At 37.4% G+C, this 17,590-nt stretch overlaps 1 protein-coding gene across 2 annotated transcripts in view; it reads right to left on the bottom strand.

Annotated features, from left to right (window-relative positions):
- cdh22 (cadherin 22) overlaps positions 1–17,590 on the bottom strand; it is a 157,937-nt gene that overhangs the window by 52,426 nt on the left and 87,921 nt on the right. For both annotated transcript variants that reach the window (XM_003456111.5, XM_019359326.2), the window contains one exon: positions 4,597–4,891. In XM_003456111.5, the coding sequence (XP_003456159.1) occupies positions 4,597–4,891 (295 nt within the window). The remainder of the gene's footprint in view (positions 1–4,596; positions 4,892–17,590) is intronic.

Raw genomic sequence — 17,590 nt, 5'->3', positions numbered from 1 at the left:
TGCAGGTCTGCACTTTGGTGGCTAAGGGCGAGAGCACTTGTAAACTAGATGGATAATACTCGCCTCCAATCAAAGGTGACATCACCAGACAGCTGGTGTTCCATTTCAAGAATCCTCCTTCTCTGCCTCTTCTGTCCCTAGCAGACTGGATAAACCTATGCAGGCGGGACAAACTCACCTTTCTCAGGAGTAATTTCCCAGATTCTGCCTGCAGGGTAGAGTCCTGGAAATTAGCTTCAGGATTTAGCTTTCAGATTTATTTGTCCCTGTTTCCATGTTCTCCACGTTCCTGTTTCCAAGATGTCTGTCTCTATCTCTGCCTCCCAAAGTGTATGAAGATTCACTTAACATCCTTTGTATCAAGAGTCAAGGCTACTGAAGGCAGTGCATTGGTTCCCTCCTCCAGAATCAAAAAGGGGGCTGCCAGTGTCTGGAATTAGCCCTGAGGAACCACTCAGTAATATTATGGATGCCTTTCTCATCAAAGACTTTAATTGATGTTATTGTTACAGCATGTAATGGTTATGCCATAACATGTTCTAAGAGGCCTCAAAAAGTCAAATGGAATCAAGAAAGAGTTTTGTGAAAAAGAATCAACTCAAATCTCACATTTTGAGTAAGAGGACAGGATTTCACATCTAAAGTCTTGAGCAGGATCAGTGTCATTTATTTTGGTATTTTTCTAATATTTGTAACATTTTTCTTCAACTTTTATGATATGCTTTAGAAAACAACAAATCATAATACAAAATGATTTAAGGTTATATTTACCTCTTGATTAGTATCTTAACCTACTATTTTATATTAAGTACACTCACTAAAAGTTGCTGGTACTTTTAGGAAGGCACAGGGCTTTTTGCCAAAGATATAATACATATAATTTTATAATGGAAGGATAGGTATTTAAAATGGACAGACCCGTACTTCTAATATTACCTTGCAAATGGACGTGAGGCAACATTAGCTTTTAACATTGCAGGTGATTTACATTTATTATAGCTTCACTTTGATTCAGAAAATACAGTGGAGGATGAGCTATAAAGAGAATGATGACCTGTAAGTTTGTAAGTGAGAAGCCATTAATCAAACCGACCTATAATGTTTAGTTTTAATTTCAAAATACAATAAGTTCTTTGTCTGCTTTGGACTTAAAGAACTTAGAAAAAGCAAAATATTAAAAGTTAAAGTTTATTAAATATTAAGAGTTAAACATAAAAAATATTTCTACATAACAAATAAAATGTCATTATAATTGTTACATAGAAAACTCCTTTATTTTCTACATATGCCATCCAAAAACTGGAAAATGCCGAAAACGTTTAAAAAGTTCAGATATTAAATCCAGCTGACTTTTCAAATGATCTCAAAGAAAAATGCAATTATAAACTTAAATTTATTTTTATGTACACTGTGAATATTACAGATCTGCATTACTGTAGGTGTGACAGTATGCAAATTTTCTACAAAACTGAGCTCAGATGAATGCAGCCCCAAACCAACTCTGCCACATATTCTGCAGTTAGACAGAGTTAATGGCGGTGAACAATCACTGCTAAATGATTTGAGAAATGTAGAATCTTAATATTATTTAACACGACTCATTCTTGCGCATTTGTAAGGCAGAAAACAAAAAACAAAAAGACAGATGGAAGTTTGACTGTCCTCAACTTGCTAGTAATGCATGCATTGGGGAGCAGCATGAAAAAAAGGACAGGTGGGATGCAACTACTCGAACACGCAACTACTCGAACATGGAGACTAGATTTCTAGTTGCAGCCCAGGGTCTTCTTGCTATGTGGTACTGTTCCATTATTGTGGCAAAATAATGGAATCAGTAAACATGTAAATAGAAAATGCATCGATATTATGGCAGTTAATATAATTATGAACCAAGAAGCATAGTTAGCTCAAGTACTTTTACTGGTTGTGCTGATTCAAATTGATCTTTCACAGTTTGTCGTCATGAATTGGAGCACACCTGTAGGTTTCCATGCTCCCTTTTCTGTTCCATCATAAACATATGCATGGTTCTCTGAACAACATTCAATCGTCCATACGCAACAAATCTGATTTAAGACAGCAATTTCATTAGACACACATTTTCCACAGGACAACGCAGAGCTCAGACCTTCATGCTTCATCATCAGCTTCAGTACTTCTAATTATTGCAGTTCTCCTTAACAAACACTGCTCACTGGGTGAAAAAGGGTTATTTTTAAGAAAGAAAATGCTGAGCATGCTAAGTATACTAAGGATAGACAGATAGGCAACCAAATAGGATGCCCTAACAAAAGGGGCGAGGCAAGCATAGAGAGGCTTTAAGACTATGACAAAGACGAGCGCCGGGAGACATGACGGGGTAAAGATGAATATGCCTCTGGCAGTTGAGTCCTGATTACTTTCTTACTGTTATGGCCTCACGTGTTCCAAGGCAATTTGGCTATATGGCTGAGCATAAAACAGCACAGTGAGCATATCACTGGTGTGGTTAATGCTTGCAACCTGCTTCCATCACAGCATATCAGAAGAGCTGTGTCCAAATTATGTGAAAGTGATGATTCTACCGAGGTTTTGTGCAGGTACAATGTTTTTTTTTTCACAAAGAAAAAGACAAATCAAGTCTACAGTAGATGTCAGCACATGCTCATAGGGCATGAAGACAAAATTCCTCTGGGAATTCATAAACAACAGTAACAGAGCAGCAACAAAATAAGAGCATACCTATAAATTCTGAATGATTTTGAGACACATTAACAAACAAACTAAAAACTCTTTTTTTTCTCAACGTTAATAAGACAGGTTTTTTTTTTTCCTGAAAAGGCTAAAGTCAATATTTTGTACATCCCTCAATGTTAGTACCTTCTCAAACCTATTTTCTATATTGCTCTGCCCCATTGTCTTTTGCTCCCAAAACAAAAACAGGCCACAAAAAGCAATAAAAATAACAGAAAACCAGTTTGTGTCATAAAGAAGCATTTTCCTAAAACAGCTGGACACTGTAGGTTTTACCAGATTCTACTCAAACCGGTGTAAGATGTTGTTAGGAACTATTTTAAAATGCAGATTAGTAAATTTGTTGATCCAGTGGAAAGTAGGGTTCTACAGAATTATCCAAAATAAAAAGCACAAACTATTATGAGATATATCAATATAGCAAATGTTATACTTTTATAATACATTTATAAAAGTATACGTCCAAACTAAGTGACATTATCATCGTTAAAACATGGAAATGTGCAGTAAAGGTGATGAGCTGGGAAATGGTGAGTGCCAGTCAAACAGGTCAAAAGAAAAGACACATGGATGAACCATGAGAATGCCTGATTTAGTGGTGAATGTTATGTCATTAGTGGTAGCACACCATGAGAACATGAACTGTCTGCTTATTTCTTATATAATCTGAGTGAGACGTGACAGGGTCAAATAAGGGACAGAGGTAGAAGTGTTATGATCATTAAGATTACATAAACTATTATTAACCAAGCATGGCTTTTAAGGCTGCATCTCACTCTTTCTTGCGGACAGCTCCCCTGTGCTCCCCAGGGTTTTGCATCATTTTCTGAAATTGTGTTTATTCCTTTTCTCTTTATCATGCTCCTGTTTTTGCTAACTTTCACTTTCCTTTCTCTCACCGACTCACACACACATGCATACACACGCCATTCAGTTTTAGAGAGCAATGTAGGCAGAAATGCCCATGCTTTGGATCATGCTGAGAAAGCAGGAATTAATTCCAATCAGGCTTGAACAGGAAAGAGCCATTCCATTTTGCACCACTCCTGGAGTCACTCAAACAAGAAGCACCCCCGCCTCTACTGCATATGCATGAACACACACACACAAACACGCACGCATATACCCGTATCGCACAAACCCTTTGGAGCAAATATGGTGATATTGCTTAGCAGCTAAACAGAATTTTGTCTATTAAACATCAACTGTCTTTGACATTAATACCACGCTAATGAAGCCCTTGACACCCTCATTCACCTGTCTTTTCCATTTTGCAAATAGTTTTAAGCAGCCTTTCATTGCTGCTAATATACTCGGTCACAATAAAACATTTTAGGATTTAAAGTATTGTAGTGTCATTTTTACTGACAGTGTACTCTCTCCATTAACCGCACTCCTGGAGCACCGTTCCTATGTTGCTCTTTCCCTCTTGTTCTTCCTTTTATCATTTGCCTCAAAACAGTGTTAGAACACAGCTTATCTGGGAGTAATGCAATTTGTTTGCCTCTACTTTCTTTATATGCCTGCACTGTTTCTTTCATTTTCTACTTCCTACTATTGAGAATAAATTCACTGACTCCAAATCCATTTTCATTTAACATAGCTATCTTACATGTCTGCTTTTTCATATATCCATCTCTCTTGTGGAGGAGAATTTTAACATATTGCTCCTCCTGGCACTTTACGCCTTCCCTTGAGCCCATAAAAAAAGCTCACACACCCTACTTATGTATCATGAAAATAGCTGCAGTAAAACTTGCAATTCCATACATTACAGGCACCCTTGGGCTTTGCTATGTACAGAGCCTCAAACAGTTATCCAGATGGTTCCTGTCTGACTGTGCTAGGCATTTTCCAGCTTACCTATGGGTGACAACTCTGCCACGCTGCCAATATAGGGTCCTTCCAAGAACTTGGGTTCACTGTCATTGATGTCCTGGACCTTGATGACAAACTCTGACTCTGGCTCAAGGGGATCGTTAGAGAGCCGGTCCCGGGCCTGAGCCCTAAGAGTGTAAAAAGCCTTTTCCTCTCGGTCTAGTCTCTCTGTGGCATGTATATCTCCTGTAAGCTCATCAATGATGAAGATGGATCCAGCTCCTTCTCCAGAGATAGTATATTTGATGTTGCCCTCACCATCATCAGAGTCTGTATGGATCTGTAAAAAAAAAATACAGAGCGGTTTTGAGAATGATGACTTCAATAAAACACACACACACATTCCATCTTTTACAAGTATGCAATGTGGTACATACCGTAAAATTTCTAAAAAATGTTTTGTTAGTGTCATGATCAAGTTGCATATTGATGATGACAATAATTCACTGAATGGATGTTTATTTTGTTTTCTCCATAACAACTAGTTATATTATCAAAAGTATAGTTATCTATTAAGGTTTGGGTACTAATAGTCATTGTTAGTACCCAAACCTGAATGCTTTGGGTACCATTCAATGTTAGCTGAATGCTTATAAAAGTCACAATTTGTTTAAAACACAAAAACTGATTAACTTTTTAATATGTAAATATAACTAACTCTTTTCAACTCTCTGAGTTGAAAAGAAATCCACTTTAATGTAATGAACTTGCTACTGCTGTTGTTTTCCTTTTATTAGCTATTACTTTACAAGTGTTGCATTAATTTATTCAGATTGCAATCAAGTACTGTTTTGTTGGAGTGCATTTGAACGCAGGCTAATTCAAACCTTTCTACTTTAACGGAACATTTTGATACAGACAACAAAGCTATCTGTGAACCTCAGGCAAAATCTGCTCACCCCGTCCTAGCAGTCTGACGATCGGGGCCAACCAAATCGAACTGCAAAACTGTCCTTGAACCACGACAGGGATTACAGTCCTGTTTGACCACTTGTTATCACATGGCTGACACGCCACACTCGATGACACCTCAAAGTATTAGAAACTGTTGAAAGTTTAGAAAAAATTATCTGAAGTGATCCTTGTCCGAGTTGAGATTATTCTGTCACATATTTGTCAGGTATCTTATTTTTATAATTTTGTTTTAACTGCTGAGAAAAAGGTTAAAAATGGACAACCCCCAAATGATATTTGGTCATCAACCATGACCATAAGAAATATGTGTATTTTATTCATCCATTGACTTTTCTTCTCTTAGGGTGGTAAATCCAATTCAAGTCCTTCTACTCCCTGCGGACTAGCCATCATCAGTGTGGTGAAAAAAAAAGACACCAGAGTTCCTGTGATGATTTACACCTTTTCTGCACATTGTGCCCTTCACAGGATGTGACGCCCAAATTAGGAGATCAAAGTCATTCAAAGACTCTTAAATGTAGAGACATGGAGGTGCTGTGGCTGAAAAGTGAACTTAAAAGAGCCCTTATAAATCAGAGCTATAGTTTCCCCTAATGTGATTAGAAGACATTCCAGGTCTAGCAATAGGAGATGCATTGGTCCCCCATCCTAAACTCCCCTTTGGCTCTTTAGTGAGCATTAGACCTGCTTGCTCCTGCTCCCTCTCCCTCTCACTCACCTTCTATCTAAAATTATAATTCAGAGCTGTCTATGCAGTGTAACTGTGGTTCAATCTACTCAACAGACCAGAGGAGAGGGGAAATCGCCCTGGCCTCCCTGGTTAATTTTTTATAAAGGCTTAATTAAATACAGGCTTCTATCACCCTTGCAGGGATTTTCATTAAGTATTTGTCGTAAAACCGAGGAATAATGCAAGCCTGTGCCTTGATATTGCTTCCATCATCCATTTTCTTCTTCTTTTTTATCTGTCTGTTTTTGCCTTTTCTCCCCATTCTGAATCATCCTCAAGACAAATACACGAACAGTCAGTGGAAATATACTGCTGGATACTTTGGCGGTATCAATATTTCAGTTATAATAAAAAAGAAAAAAAGGAAAATAAAAGTTTCATTGGTCCAAACTGTGAAAGTTATCCAATAAAAGTGAGCACACGCTTCCACCACTTGATATGTTTCCTCCAGATTCAACCTCCTCCTGAATTTCAAAATTAGAATCTCAGGAGAGAAATGCATGTGTGAAGTGTTGCCATCTTGTGTTCATTCACTTCCACAAATGTTGGCACAACAAGTCCTGCAATTAAAAAATAATATCTTTTTTTTTTTGCTTTCCCTCTACCATCTAAAAAAAACAAACATGAATGCATTTTTATAATGACCTATGTAAGAATTCCTGAAACCACAGAGCAGTGTTTCCTCTTTATAAAATGTGACAAAAAAAAAATTGTAAGAAGGTAACATGGCAAAAGCACACACTCCATCTGTTGACTAAATGGATCTCTCTTAACTCCCTTAACTCTTAACTCCTTTCTTGGCTGTCACTTGGGAACTCAAAGCTTCAGCTCCCTCCACAGATTTTGTATAGGATCGAGGTCTGGAGACTGGCCAGGCCACTCCATGACCTTCTTCGCTGCACTTCTTCTTTTACCACTCTTTTGTTGCCTGGCAGTATGCTGTAGTAGTATGGTTAGTATGGGTCATTCTATTTTAGAAGACCAACTTTTATTGTTCTGTTCTGTCTTAGGGAAGGAGATTCTCCTCCAAGATTTTACATTGCCCCATCCCCTAACCCCTCAATGCAGTGAAGTTGTCCGGTAGGCTTAGCTTAAAGTGTTTCCACCTTGGTGGTTGAATGTGGTGATGATCTTCTGTGGGTCATAGTTAGCGATTCTCTTTCTTTAAAAACACAAGGTCAAGCTGATGGCAAAGAGCTTGATTTTGGTTTCATCTGACCACAACACTTTCTCCCAAACATCTTCTGAATCATTTAGATGTTCACTGGCAAACTTAAGACCGGCCTGTATATGTGCCTTCTTGGGCAGGGAGGAACTTGTGGGCGCTGCAAGATTTCAGTCCGTCACCAATGGTGGTCTACTGATCGCTAACAAGCTCCGGCTGTATTTTTGGTCTGATCCACCACCGTTCTCATGATTGTCCTCACCCCATAAGTAAAGACCTTGCATAGAGCTCCAGACTGAGGGCGACTGATGATCATTTTATATTTCTCCTGTTTCCGAATTATCAAACCAACATTTGACACCTTATCACCAAGCTTCTGGTTAATGATCTTGTGACTCACTGCAGCCTTGTGTAGGTCTACAGTTTTGTCCCTGATGTCCTTTGACAGCTCCCTGGTCCATGGTATTGAAGAAGTTGGAATGAAAAAAAAAACAAAAAACAAGATTGATTTATTTATTGACTTTAACCTGTGTGCTGTATGGTTGATATTTTGTCTTTTTATACTAAAATTAAACTACCATGAATTTTATTTCTTTGCAAGTGAGGGAACTTACAAATTCAGCAGATGATCAAATAACTATTTCCCTCACTGTACCTGGGATTGGTAAATACATTAGCTTAGAATGTTTCTTACAACAGGAGTTTGAAATGTCTACAAGTGTCTAACATCAGAGTACATTATTTTACATATTTTACATAAATTCTCTGTCTGGTTAAGTTTAGGTAAAAATATTGCTTGGTTTGGTTTAGGTTTACTATGTCAAAAAGATTTTTAAAAGCATAATTTTTCTACATCAATTAGGTGCAGAGACTTATTTACATCACCAAGGTTGCTTAAGGGAACCCTAGATGATTATAAGATGTTATAAAGAAGTCCTGTGGGCTTTTTTTCCTTTTTTCTTGCACACATAGACACAAACAGACATACACTCATGTGGGCACACACACACACACACACACACACACACACACACACATGGATCATCATTCTGCAGGAATGATGCAATTTCTCTCCCCTCAGGCTGGCTATACCCATCCTTCTGTCAGTCTATCCTCACTGGAGTGATTCAAGTTGGCAGCTTGAAAAACACACACACAGACACACACACATGCACTCGCTTAGCTAAGTTGTTCTCTGCAAACTAAAGGTCAGAGTCAGGATGTCACTCACAAAAAATAAGCGGGGGTGCAAAAGTGCACAACAAATTTCCAAGAAGAAGATGGGAAAGACACACATCATGTACACCTGCTGAGCATGACATTATAGATGTTTTTTTTTTTGTAAAATCTTTAAACGATATTCCTGACACTTTGGGGGGGAAATAGATTCTCCACATTTGGACAAGGTGTGCCATTTCTTTTATTGGCTAGGTCACTGGTATAGACATCAAAAATACTAACACACACCAAGAAAAACAACATATATTTCAAATCAGTACTAAAGGAACTCTACTCTTTGATGTCATTGCTTCACTGTAGAAAGCTAATTATAAAACTTTGTAGCTTCCTTGTAGATTTTGACTAGTCTTTCTCAGCTTCAGTTCACAAGGTTCAAGTAATGGTCAAGTTTCACAGGAAAGAAATTATAGTCATGCTCACTGGAGCATATGGAAATCACACCGGTAGTCTAATTCCCTTCGATTAGTTAATATAAAGCTGATGAAGCTATGAGCATTTTGGACATACTGAGGACATAGCACAACAGAGAAGACTTTTATGCTGGGGAAAATGTAGGGTTTGTATTTTTTTTTTTCCATGGGCAGTGCACTTCTTTTCCACATTTCAATTCAATTTAATTCTGTTTTATTTAATGAGCACCAAATAACAACAACGTTTGCCTCAAGGCACTTTATATTGTAAGGAAAAGACCGTGCAATAATACAGAGAAAACCACAACAATCAGACATCTCTATGAACTAGCATTTGGGGACAGTGAGAAGAAAAAACAAAGTTTTAACAGGAAGAAACCTCCATTAAAAACATGCTCAGGGAGGGACAGCCATCTGCCATGACCAGTTGGGGTGAGGGGAAGATGACAGGACAAAAGACATACTGTGGAAGAGAGAAGAAATTAATAATAACTAATGATTAAATTAAAGTGGTGCATAAACATGAGTGAATGAAAAAACATGAGCAAAGAAGACACTCATCATCGGAAGCCCCCAGTAGCCAAGGAATATTGCAGCATAACTAAGTGGGGACTCAGGATCACCTGATACAGCCATAACAATGTGGTTTATCAAAAAGGAACATTTTAAGCTAATCTTAAAAGTAGAAAAGGTTACTCTCTCCTGAATCCAAACTGAGAGCTCGTTCCACACTAGAGGGGCCTCTAAGCTAAAGCTTCTCCCATTCTACTGGAAGAATGGAACCACAAGTAAGCCTACAGTGTAGCCCATAGGTGTCAAACTCTGGCCCGCGGGCCAAATTTGGCCCGCAGCCTAATTACATTTGGCCCGCGAAGCCATACCAAATTACTATTAGAGCTGGCCTACTGGTATTATACAGCTAATATATATATTGTTCAGTATTGAGCTTTGCTTGTTCCATATTCACTTTTTCAGCAAAACTTGTTTGAGTCCATAAGAAATGATTCATTCTCATATCTGGAGGAAGATTTTTTTTTCAATAAATATTAATGTTAGCCCGCGACTTTTTCCAGTTTTGAATTTTGGCCCACTGTGTGTTTGAGTTTGACACCCCTGGTGTAGAATATGGCAATATGAAGTCTTCGAGACATGATGAGCCTGATTATCCAACTTATCATGAGAGTGATGTTTTGGAAATTTTACAGCCGTCAAATGTGAGATTGGAGTTTTTTTTTTATTAATAACACTTTGTTCATGTCAAAATGTTAGGTTCCTTTAAAAAATGTAAAAGAAGGATTACTGGTCATTGCACAATGACCAAATTTCCAAAGTAAATATAATGTAGGGATATAAACTACTATACCAATTATCTGAACCCTTTCTATAAACTTACTAAAAAGTATATCATCCTATCACTGCAGCTAAACAGTATTAATTTGGTTTCTGGCTTTATGCTAAACTTGATGCTAGCAAGAGTCAGCCATGCTTTAGGGTTTACAGTGGAGGCCTGTGGGTTGACTCAGAGGACAGTGAGGTTGTTGATGTCTTGTCAGACTCACCTTTAGGTCATAACAAAGTGTCTAGCTGTCACTATAGGCTAACCTACTGAAGGGGATGACATATGACTCACATGCAGTGACTGAAAGTTTCCTTCACATTTAGTCAGCTTTTTTAAGTTTTTATGAGGTTGGAGGGGCATCTGGTGTACAAATCTACCAGATCAAACATGTGAAGCTACACGCTGTGGCAACCCCTTTTATTTCTTCTCCTTTTGGTCGGTCCCTTTAAGAGTCACAGCAGATCATCTGCTTCAATCTCCTATCCCTAACATCGTCATCTGTCACACCAACCCTTTGCATGTCCTCCTTCACTACATCCATAAATCTTCTGTGTGGTCTTCCTCTTTTCTTTCTGAGTGGCAGCTGCATACTCAAGATCCTTTGTCTACTATCCCTCTCCTGTACCTCCAAACCATCTCAGCCTTGTCTCTCTAACTTTGTCTCCAAAATGGTCAACCTGAGCTGTTCCTGGCTGTAGCTCGGGAGGTAGAGCACATCATCTAACAATAGGAAGGTTAAAGGTTTGGCTGTACCAGTCTGCATGCCAAATATCCTTGGGGAAGATACTAACCCGAATCTCTCTGATGCATCCATCGAAGTATAAATGTGTGTGAATGTTAGATAGAAAGTGTTTGTATGAGTGGGTGAATGTGGCATGTTAAAATGTGCCTTGAGTGCTCGAGGAGAGTAGAAAAGCGCTATATAAGAATCAGTCAATTTACCATTCCCTCTGATATATACGTTCCTAATCTTGTCTCTCCTGGTCACTCCCAATGAAAATCTTCAACTCTTCCAACTTCAAGTTGATCTTCTGTCTTTTTGTCAGTGTCACTGTCTCCGAACCATATTTTAAGCACAAGCTCACACTAAACAAATGTGTTTAGTAGCAAAATAGAATAGAATAGAATAGAATAGAATAGAATAGAATAGAATAGAATAGGATAGAATAGACATGGAGTAGCATTTTCATTTACAGTGAAGATAGAAAAATGTGAGCTGCACTGAAGCTTTAGTTTATTGAAGATTTCAAAGACGAAGCAAATTGCCTGTCTTATATTTAAGTCTGTGTAATCTGGACTAGGCATGCCACATTTCACTACAGCTTGTAAAGCTTCTGATCTTAAAAGTTTCAAAGTGTTAACAAGGTGACAAGGTATCAGAGACAGTCTAGTTGGGGATAGCTATGGGGAAGGAAGGATACATACCAAGGACAGAACCTGCGATGAGAATGGATAGAAAATAGTAGCACAGTGGAGTAGGAAAAAGGAAGAAAAAAGTCACAGAAAGAAGTTAAAATGTAAAAGTGATGTTCTGAATTACAGTTACAGAGGCAAACCTACAGAAGCTTAGACAGAAAGAGAGAATGAATATCTAGACATCAAAGAGAAAACATTGTCATGATGTGTTAATATAATTTAGGACCTTTCGATCAATGTTCACGTTTGGATGGAGAAGACAGATGGTTTGAAAGAGATGTGAAAGAAGCCATCTATGTCCATTGTGAACGACTATCTATGAACAGAGGGGGTGGCTAACAACACCAACTGTCTACCACCTATAATCTATTTTTGAGATCCCTTCCCAGGCGCCTTAACGGCAACCTACATCTTGCGTGATTTGATCTCAATAGTCACATGATAGAGTGTGGCAAGGTTTCACCCGAAACCTCTAATGATAATAACCCACACCCTTTTTTACACATTAGCTCATGTGATGTGGCACATGGTCAATAGTGCGTCAACGACCCTCTTACGGGGCAACTCCCACTAGGGCTTAAATACCTGGGACTCTCCATCAATTGCTCTTAGAACTGAAGAAGCTTCTTGGATGAGAGGTGAAACATCTTCTAGAAACTTAAGGAAGTCCAGACATTTTTCTTTCCAAGTGCCTTAGATGACTGAGAACCTACACAGACAATTTAGGATCTTATTTAAAAATAAATAAATAAACCTGAGAAGTGACATAAACCTGGTATGTATATATGCATGTGTCCAAAAGAAAGGTTACAGCAAAGGAGAAGAAATATAATCAGCTGCCTCTTCAATGACTTTCTTATCTCATAGATGGATTTCAAAGACCATTGAGTTGTAATCTCTCTAAATGCAAGGTAAGACAGTGGTAAAGCAGCAGAATGATATCACAGATCACTACCACAGCAGTCTGCCCAGTCTACCAGTAGGAAAACACAAAATGCAATGTACCACAGTTAGCTAGTTAACAGCATCTAAACTTTTAAATTGAAAGTGAGGGGATTGTTTAGTAGTAAAAGAAAATCATCTACTGAAATAAAATAAACAAATACATGAATTAAAATGATTTTTTATAGTTTAAGCTTTACATGTTTTGATAACATGTAAAGCTTAAACAAACTCACTTAAAAAACTCAGTGTTTTATTCAAACATATTTCTGATCATTACAAAACATCAGAAAACAGATAAATAAAAAAAAAAAAAAGCCTCTTTTGATTTTTACCATTTAAATGGATTTTACTTTATGTCCAACAAACCTGCTGCAACCAAAATCAGACACAGAATTTGATACACCATAAATCAAATTGAAAATTTTCAGAAAGACGAATGATGTATGAGAAAAATATTTATTTTAAAAAAGCCAATTTGTTTCATTGGGGTTAAGAATTAAAATGGGATAAGAAGCACCTTGGAGTGTGACATGGACTGTAATAACCACTTTATCACTATTGCTGAGACAGTATGCAAAAACTCATCTCAGATATAGACACAAAGTTGAGAGAAAATTGAAAAGACATAAAGACAACACTGAAACTCTACACACTACTATAGTGAGCATAAAATGTGTGCACATGCTGCAAAAATTGTCCACCTCATACACATTCACCCTCACAATGGATTTACTTCTGACAGCATTTGTCAACATAGAAGAGAAAAAAAACTATAAAAAAAAAACACCAGAGTAGATGAAGAATGTATCATTTCCCCTGTCTACTTCCTTTAACAACAGCCATTTAGGATTACCTGTGCTCTACAGCAGTTCCCTTCCTTTTATCACTGCACAGAGCTTTGAAAAAGAGTGTCCAAAAGATCATCATAAGTACACAACTGGTATTTATCTAAATACACAGATAAAATCTTCCAGATCAAATACATGTAAGCGACCATCTTACTAGTAAATTTGACTTCACTGGCAGTAACCACAGTGTGGGAAAAAAGCAAATTTGGCAACTATGCTGAGTCGGGGCAAAGTAAGATGCACAATTATACAATGCAGAGGGCCAATGCTTGGCTCTAATCCTTCATAGCTTAAATTATCGTTTTGATACCAAAAATCCAGCAGGGGTAGTCTGTGTTTGAGCATGTATTAACACCCAGACAATCACATCCACACTTACGCATGCCATAAATAGCACTGGCCACTGCCCTTGTGACATGAAATGCAATAACTTGATAATTTTATTAATAAAATCATCTCCTTTCTCCCTCCTGCTGCATCATTCCCTCAAGCTCTTCCCTTAAGCTCCTTTATATCAGCTCACTGTCTTCCCTGGCACCCTGTCCTTTTAATGAATCACCAGTCAGTGTATGAAGGCTCTTGTTTTCCAGTCTCCCTTTGAAGCCTTCCTCTCACTTCATTCCTTTTCTCATATGTCACTCAGCTTTATTCTGTCTTTTCCTCTACCAGCAGACAGACAGTGCTGCCTGTTGCAATGTTTGGTTTTGCCAGCAGGAATTCATCACATTCACAATTGCAGAAAAATACTGATCAAAGGATAATTATTCTGTAAGACCAGGCTCTGGTACAAAGAACATCTCCATTCATTTGTAAGAAAAGAGAGATCAATATATGCAGATGCAATATTAGCTGGTCAATTGCCATGTCTAACTGATTAGAAACAAGGGGATTTCATGATTGATGCATGTGACTCATCACCGTGTCTCATTCTGTCTGCTTTAATGTTCTGTCTTTTTATATCATGTCCTACGTAAAGCAATCGAATCATACACGGTGTCCACTCTCATCAAGTCACTGAGGATCATATGAGAAACAGCTGATGAATGGGATGTGAATGAGACGAAATGAAAAAAAAAGTGAAAATATTACTAAATGCACACTTGCTACTGACATGATAGCAAACTGATTTCATTTGACATACCCATTATCTATGATTACATTACAAAATGGCATTCACTGATCACATTTCTGGTGTCAAGACATTGTCCTCAATATCAAAAGGAAGGGCACTGCTGAGGCTGTCATCACTAAGTACAGAGGCTTTGTTACCAAACACCAGAGACAGAAAAACAACACAGAATTTTCATGGCTTCATTTATGATTTGACAAATTGGCTAAAAATGTATTAAGGAACAATATTAAAGTGTCTTTAAAGTTGTCTTTAACTACACTGTACTTGCAAAGTATTTATTGTTAGTTATTTTTGATACAGTTGCTCATTACAATTAAATATAAAATAACTTTTTAATATACTTTTTGCATACCGTGAGAATTTGTACATAAGAGAATGTTGGAGGCAAACTGTAGCAGACAGGCTTGTGTTTGACAAGTGAGTGTCTTTGTGCACTTTAACATTTTCCCAAGGTGATCAAACAGTGCTAGCCCTGGAGCAGGAACTTTTAGTGAACAGAAAATAAGACAAAAACATCAGATTCAGATGTCTTGAAAACAGGTGGCTGAGATAGTTCCTTGCTTTTTTTTTGCTTCTGTTGTTTTTTTTTTTTTAGTTTAATAAGGACTTTAGTCAGGTTTAAAAAAGTGATACAAATTAGTAATTCAATATCAACTAAATCATTTGTATTGTTGTATTGTTTTGATTATGACTTATAACTAAGTAAGTGCAATTGAGTAATCTATGACTTTTTTTCCATTCACTTGGTACACTGTGAGGAAAAGAAAAATATTGTAGTTTGAGACTTTCTGAGCAAAATTGGCTTTGAAGACTAATCTCTGAAAGCTTTTTATGTGGAGCATGAGATCGAAGTACTCAATTTTAAGCCAGTGGGCTACGGTTTCCAGAGAGACTGGATCAAGAACTGAAAGAAGTCTGGAAGCCACAGTGACTCTTACATTGCACAGGAGCCAAAAAGCTCCTGACAGCTCAAAGTATTTATGTTCTTTAAAAATGGCGCCTTCCCTTCAGTAGCATGAGTCATGTGGGAGGTATATGCCTACCTTAAGTCAACATTAAAGAAAATGTTTCCTACATTATATAGGAAAATCCATAAGCATCTGTCCAGCACTTTTGTTCTGAATAGCCACAGTGTTTGCATTACAGAAAAGTTGTAATTATTATTTAGAGTTTGTTCAGAGGTAGTTCTTAGCAGCAAACCACTTGGATTTAATCTCTTGCTCTTCATTCAAAATGTCAGGGTCTTGATCTCCAGAACTCTGTAATTTTATGCAGGTTAAAAAGAAGACACGTAAATGCAACTACAATGAAATTACTGTTGATTCGAAGCGAGGTTTTAGTGCTAGTGTCTGTTTAGTAATTCAGTGGCTTCAAGTGATGCATTTTGGCAACAATTCTGGCCAATTTGCATCTTTGTCCTACAAAGCAAATGCCAAAGAGCAGAGGGAAGCATTTGTGGTTACTGATTAGAAGAGGTGCATAATTAGACCATTCAAAAATGCTTTTAATGTAGTTGAGCTTTGACTTTGACCAAATCACACTTTTATCCTGAACTAAAATCATTTTCTCTTTTATGTAAACTGAATAAATATGCAGATTTTTATCAGGAGTTGACAGTTAATGCAAACACATAGATGTCTAAACAGTATATTTAGTTTAAATCTACAAATGTCATTTGTGTGTACTTTTTTCTGTATGTACAATTGTGTGTAAAGGTTTGGGCAGGACAAGGATGCTTGCAGGAACTGTCAGCTGATTTCCGAGCCCAATGAAAATGCTTCTCTTGAATTCTTATGGTAACACTCAACAATCATGGTCTACTTGAAGTAACTGAGAAAGGATCTGACAGTCATTCCAGCTATTGCCTTTCTGATGGGTGTGTGAGCTGAAGGGGTTATATTTCATTATTGTGGCTTCACAAATATTACAGCAAAATAGTCTACACTATACTCTAGATTGAACATGTATTATTCTATAAAATATGTATACCTTTTAACGGCTTTAGTAAAGTATAGTATTTTAAAGGAGACATGCTGGTGTCACATAAATTATCATCTAAAATAACGTAGGTGAGTAACTATGTGTTAAGCTCCTCAAACAGCAAATTCATATATAAGTGCATGTCTGCCCTTGAAAGCCTGTTTGTTTTGCTGTATATCTATGTTTGGCCACTTTATTTACTCTGTTTCACAAGGGCAACAGCAGCATTTGCTTAAAGTAACTGATCTGAATTGCTCATTAAAAAGTCTTATGTAGGGCTGATGTGATTGGGAGAGGTTCTTAGAAATAATGCTTTCATCCTGATAACATAAGGCATCTGCAGTATTTTCACAACAAATTGGGAATTTGTCCCTCAAAAAGTGTATACTGCAAAGTAAGTTGGCAAGTATTTTTTTGTCTTGACAAAATCTTGAAACCTTACTTAGAGAAACAGGTGTCAGAGGTTATCAACTTTCTTTGTTAAGTCAGACTTTCGGCATCACTTTCTATGCACACTCACAAAAAGGGGGGGCATTTGATGCATCATTTGACTCTTCTTCAGCACTAAAAGTTATGAGTGTCACCAACTCCAGACACTCATAACATTATCATAAGAATTGGTGATAAAGTTCACTAAAGAGTATAAAAAGGATAACAGTAAAATGCAGCACTGGTGATCCAAAGATAAGAGAGTATTCTTGCAGAAGATCTTTAATTTTTTCCTAACATGTCAGCTGCTGCATGTTCATCTCTCTAGTTTAAATATTTAAATTATTTAAATGTTAATCAGTGTGTTCAGGTCTGACATTCTCTCACAGCCTAATAAAGGAGATAAGAAGATCAGTTTAGTTTGTGAAAAG

The sequence above is a fragment of the Oreochromis niloticus genome, linkage group LG5, assembly GCF_001858045.2.
Source record: "Oreochromis niloticus isolate F11D_XX linkage group LG5, O_niloticus_UMD_NMBU, whole genome shotgun sequence".
Classification (NCBI taxonomy): Eukaryota; Metazoa; Chordata; class Actinopteri; order Cichliformes; family Cichlidae; genus Oreochromis; species Oreochromis niloticus.
This window is presented reverse-complemented; position numbering and strand designations above follow the sequence as displayed.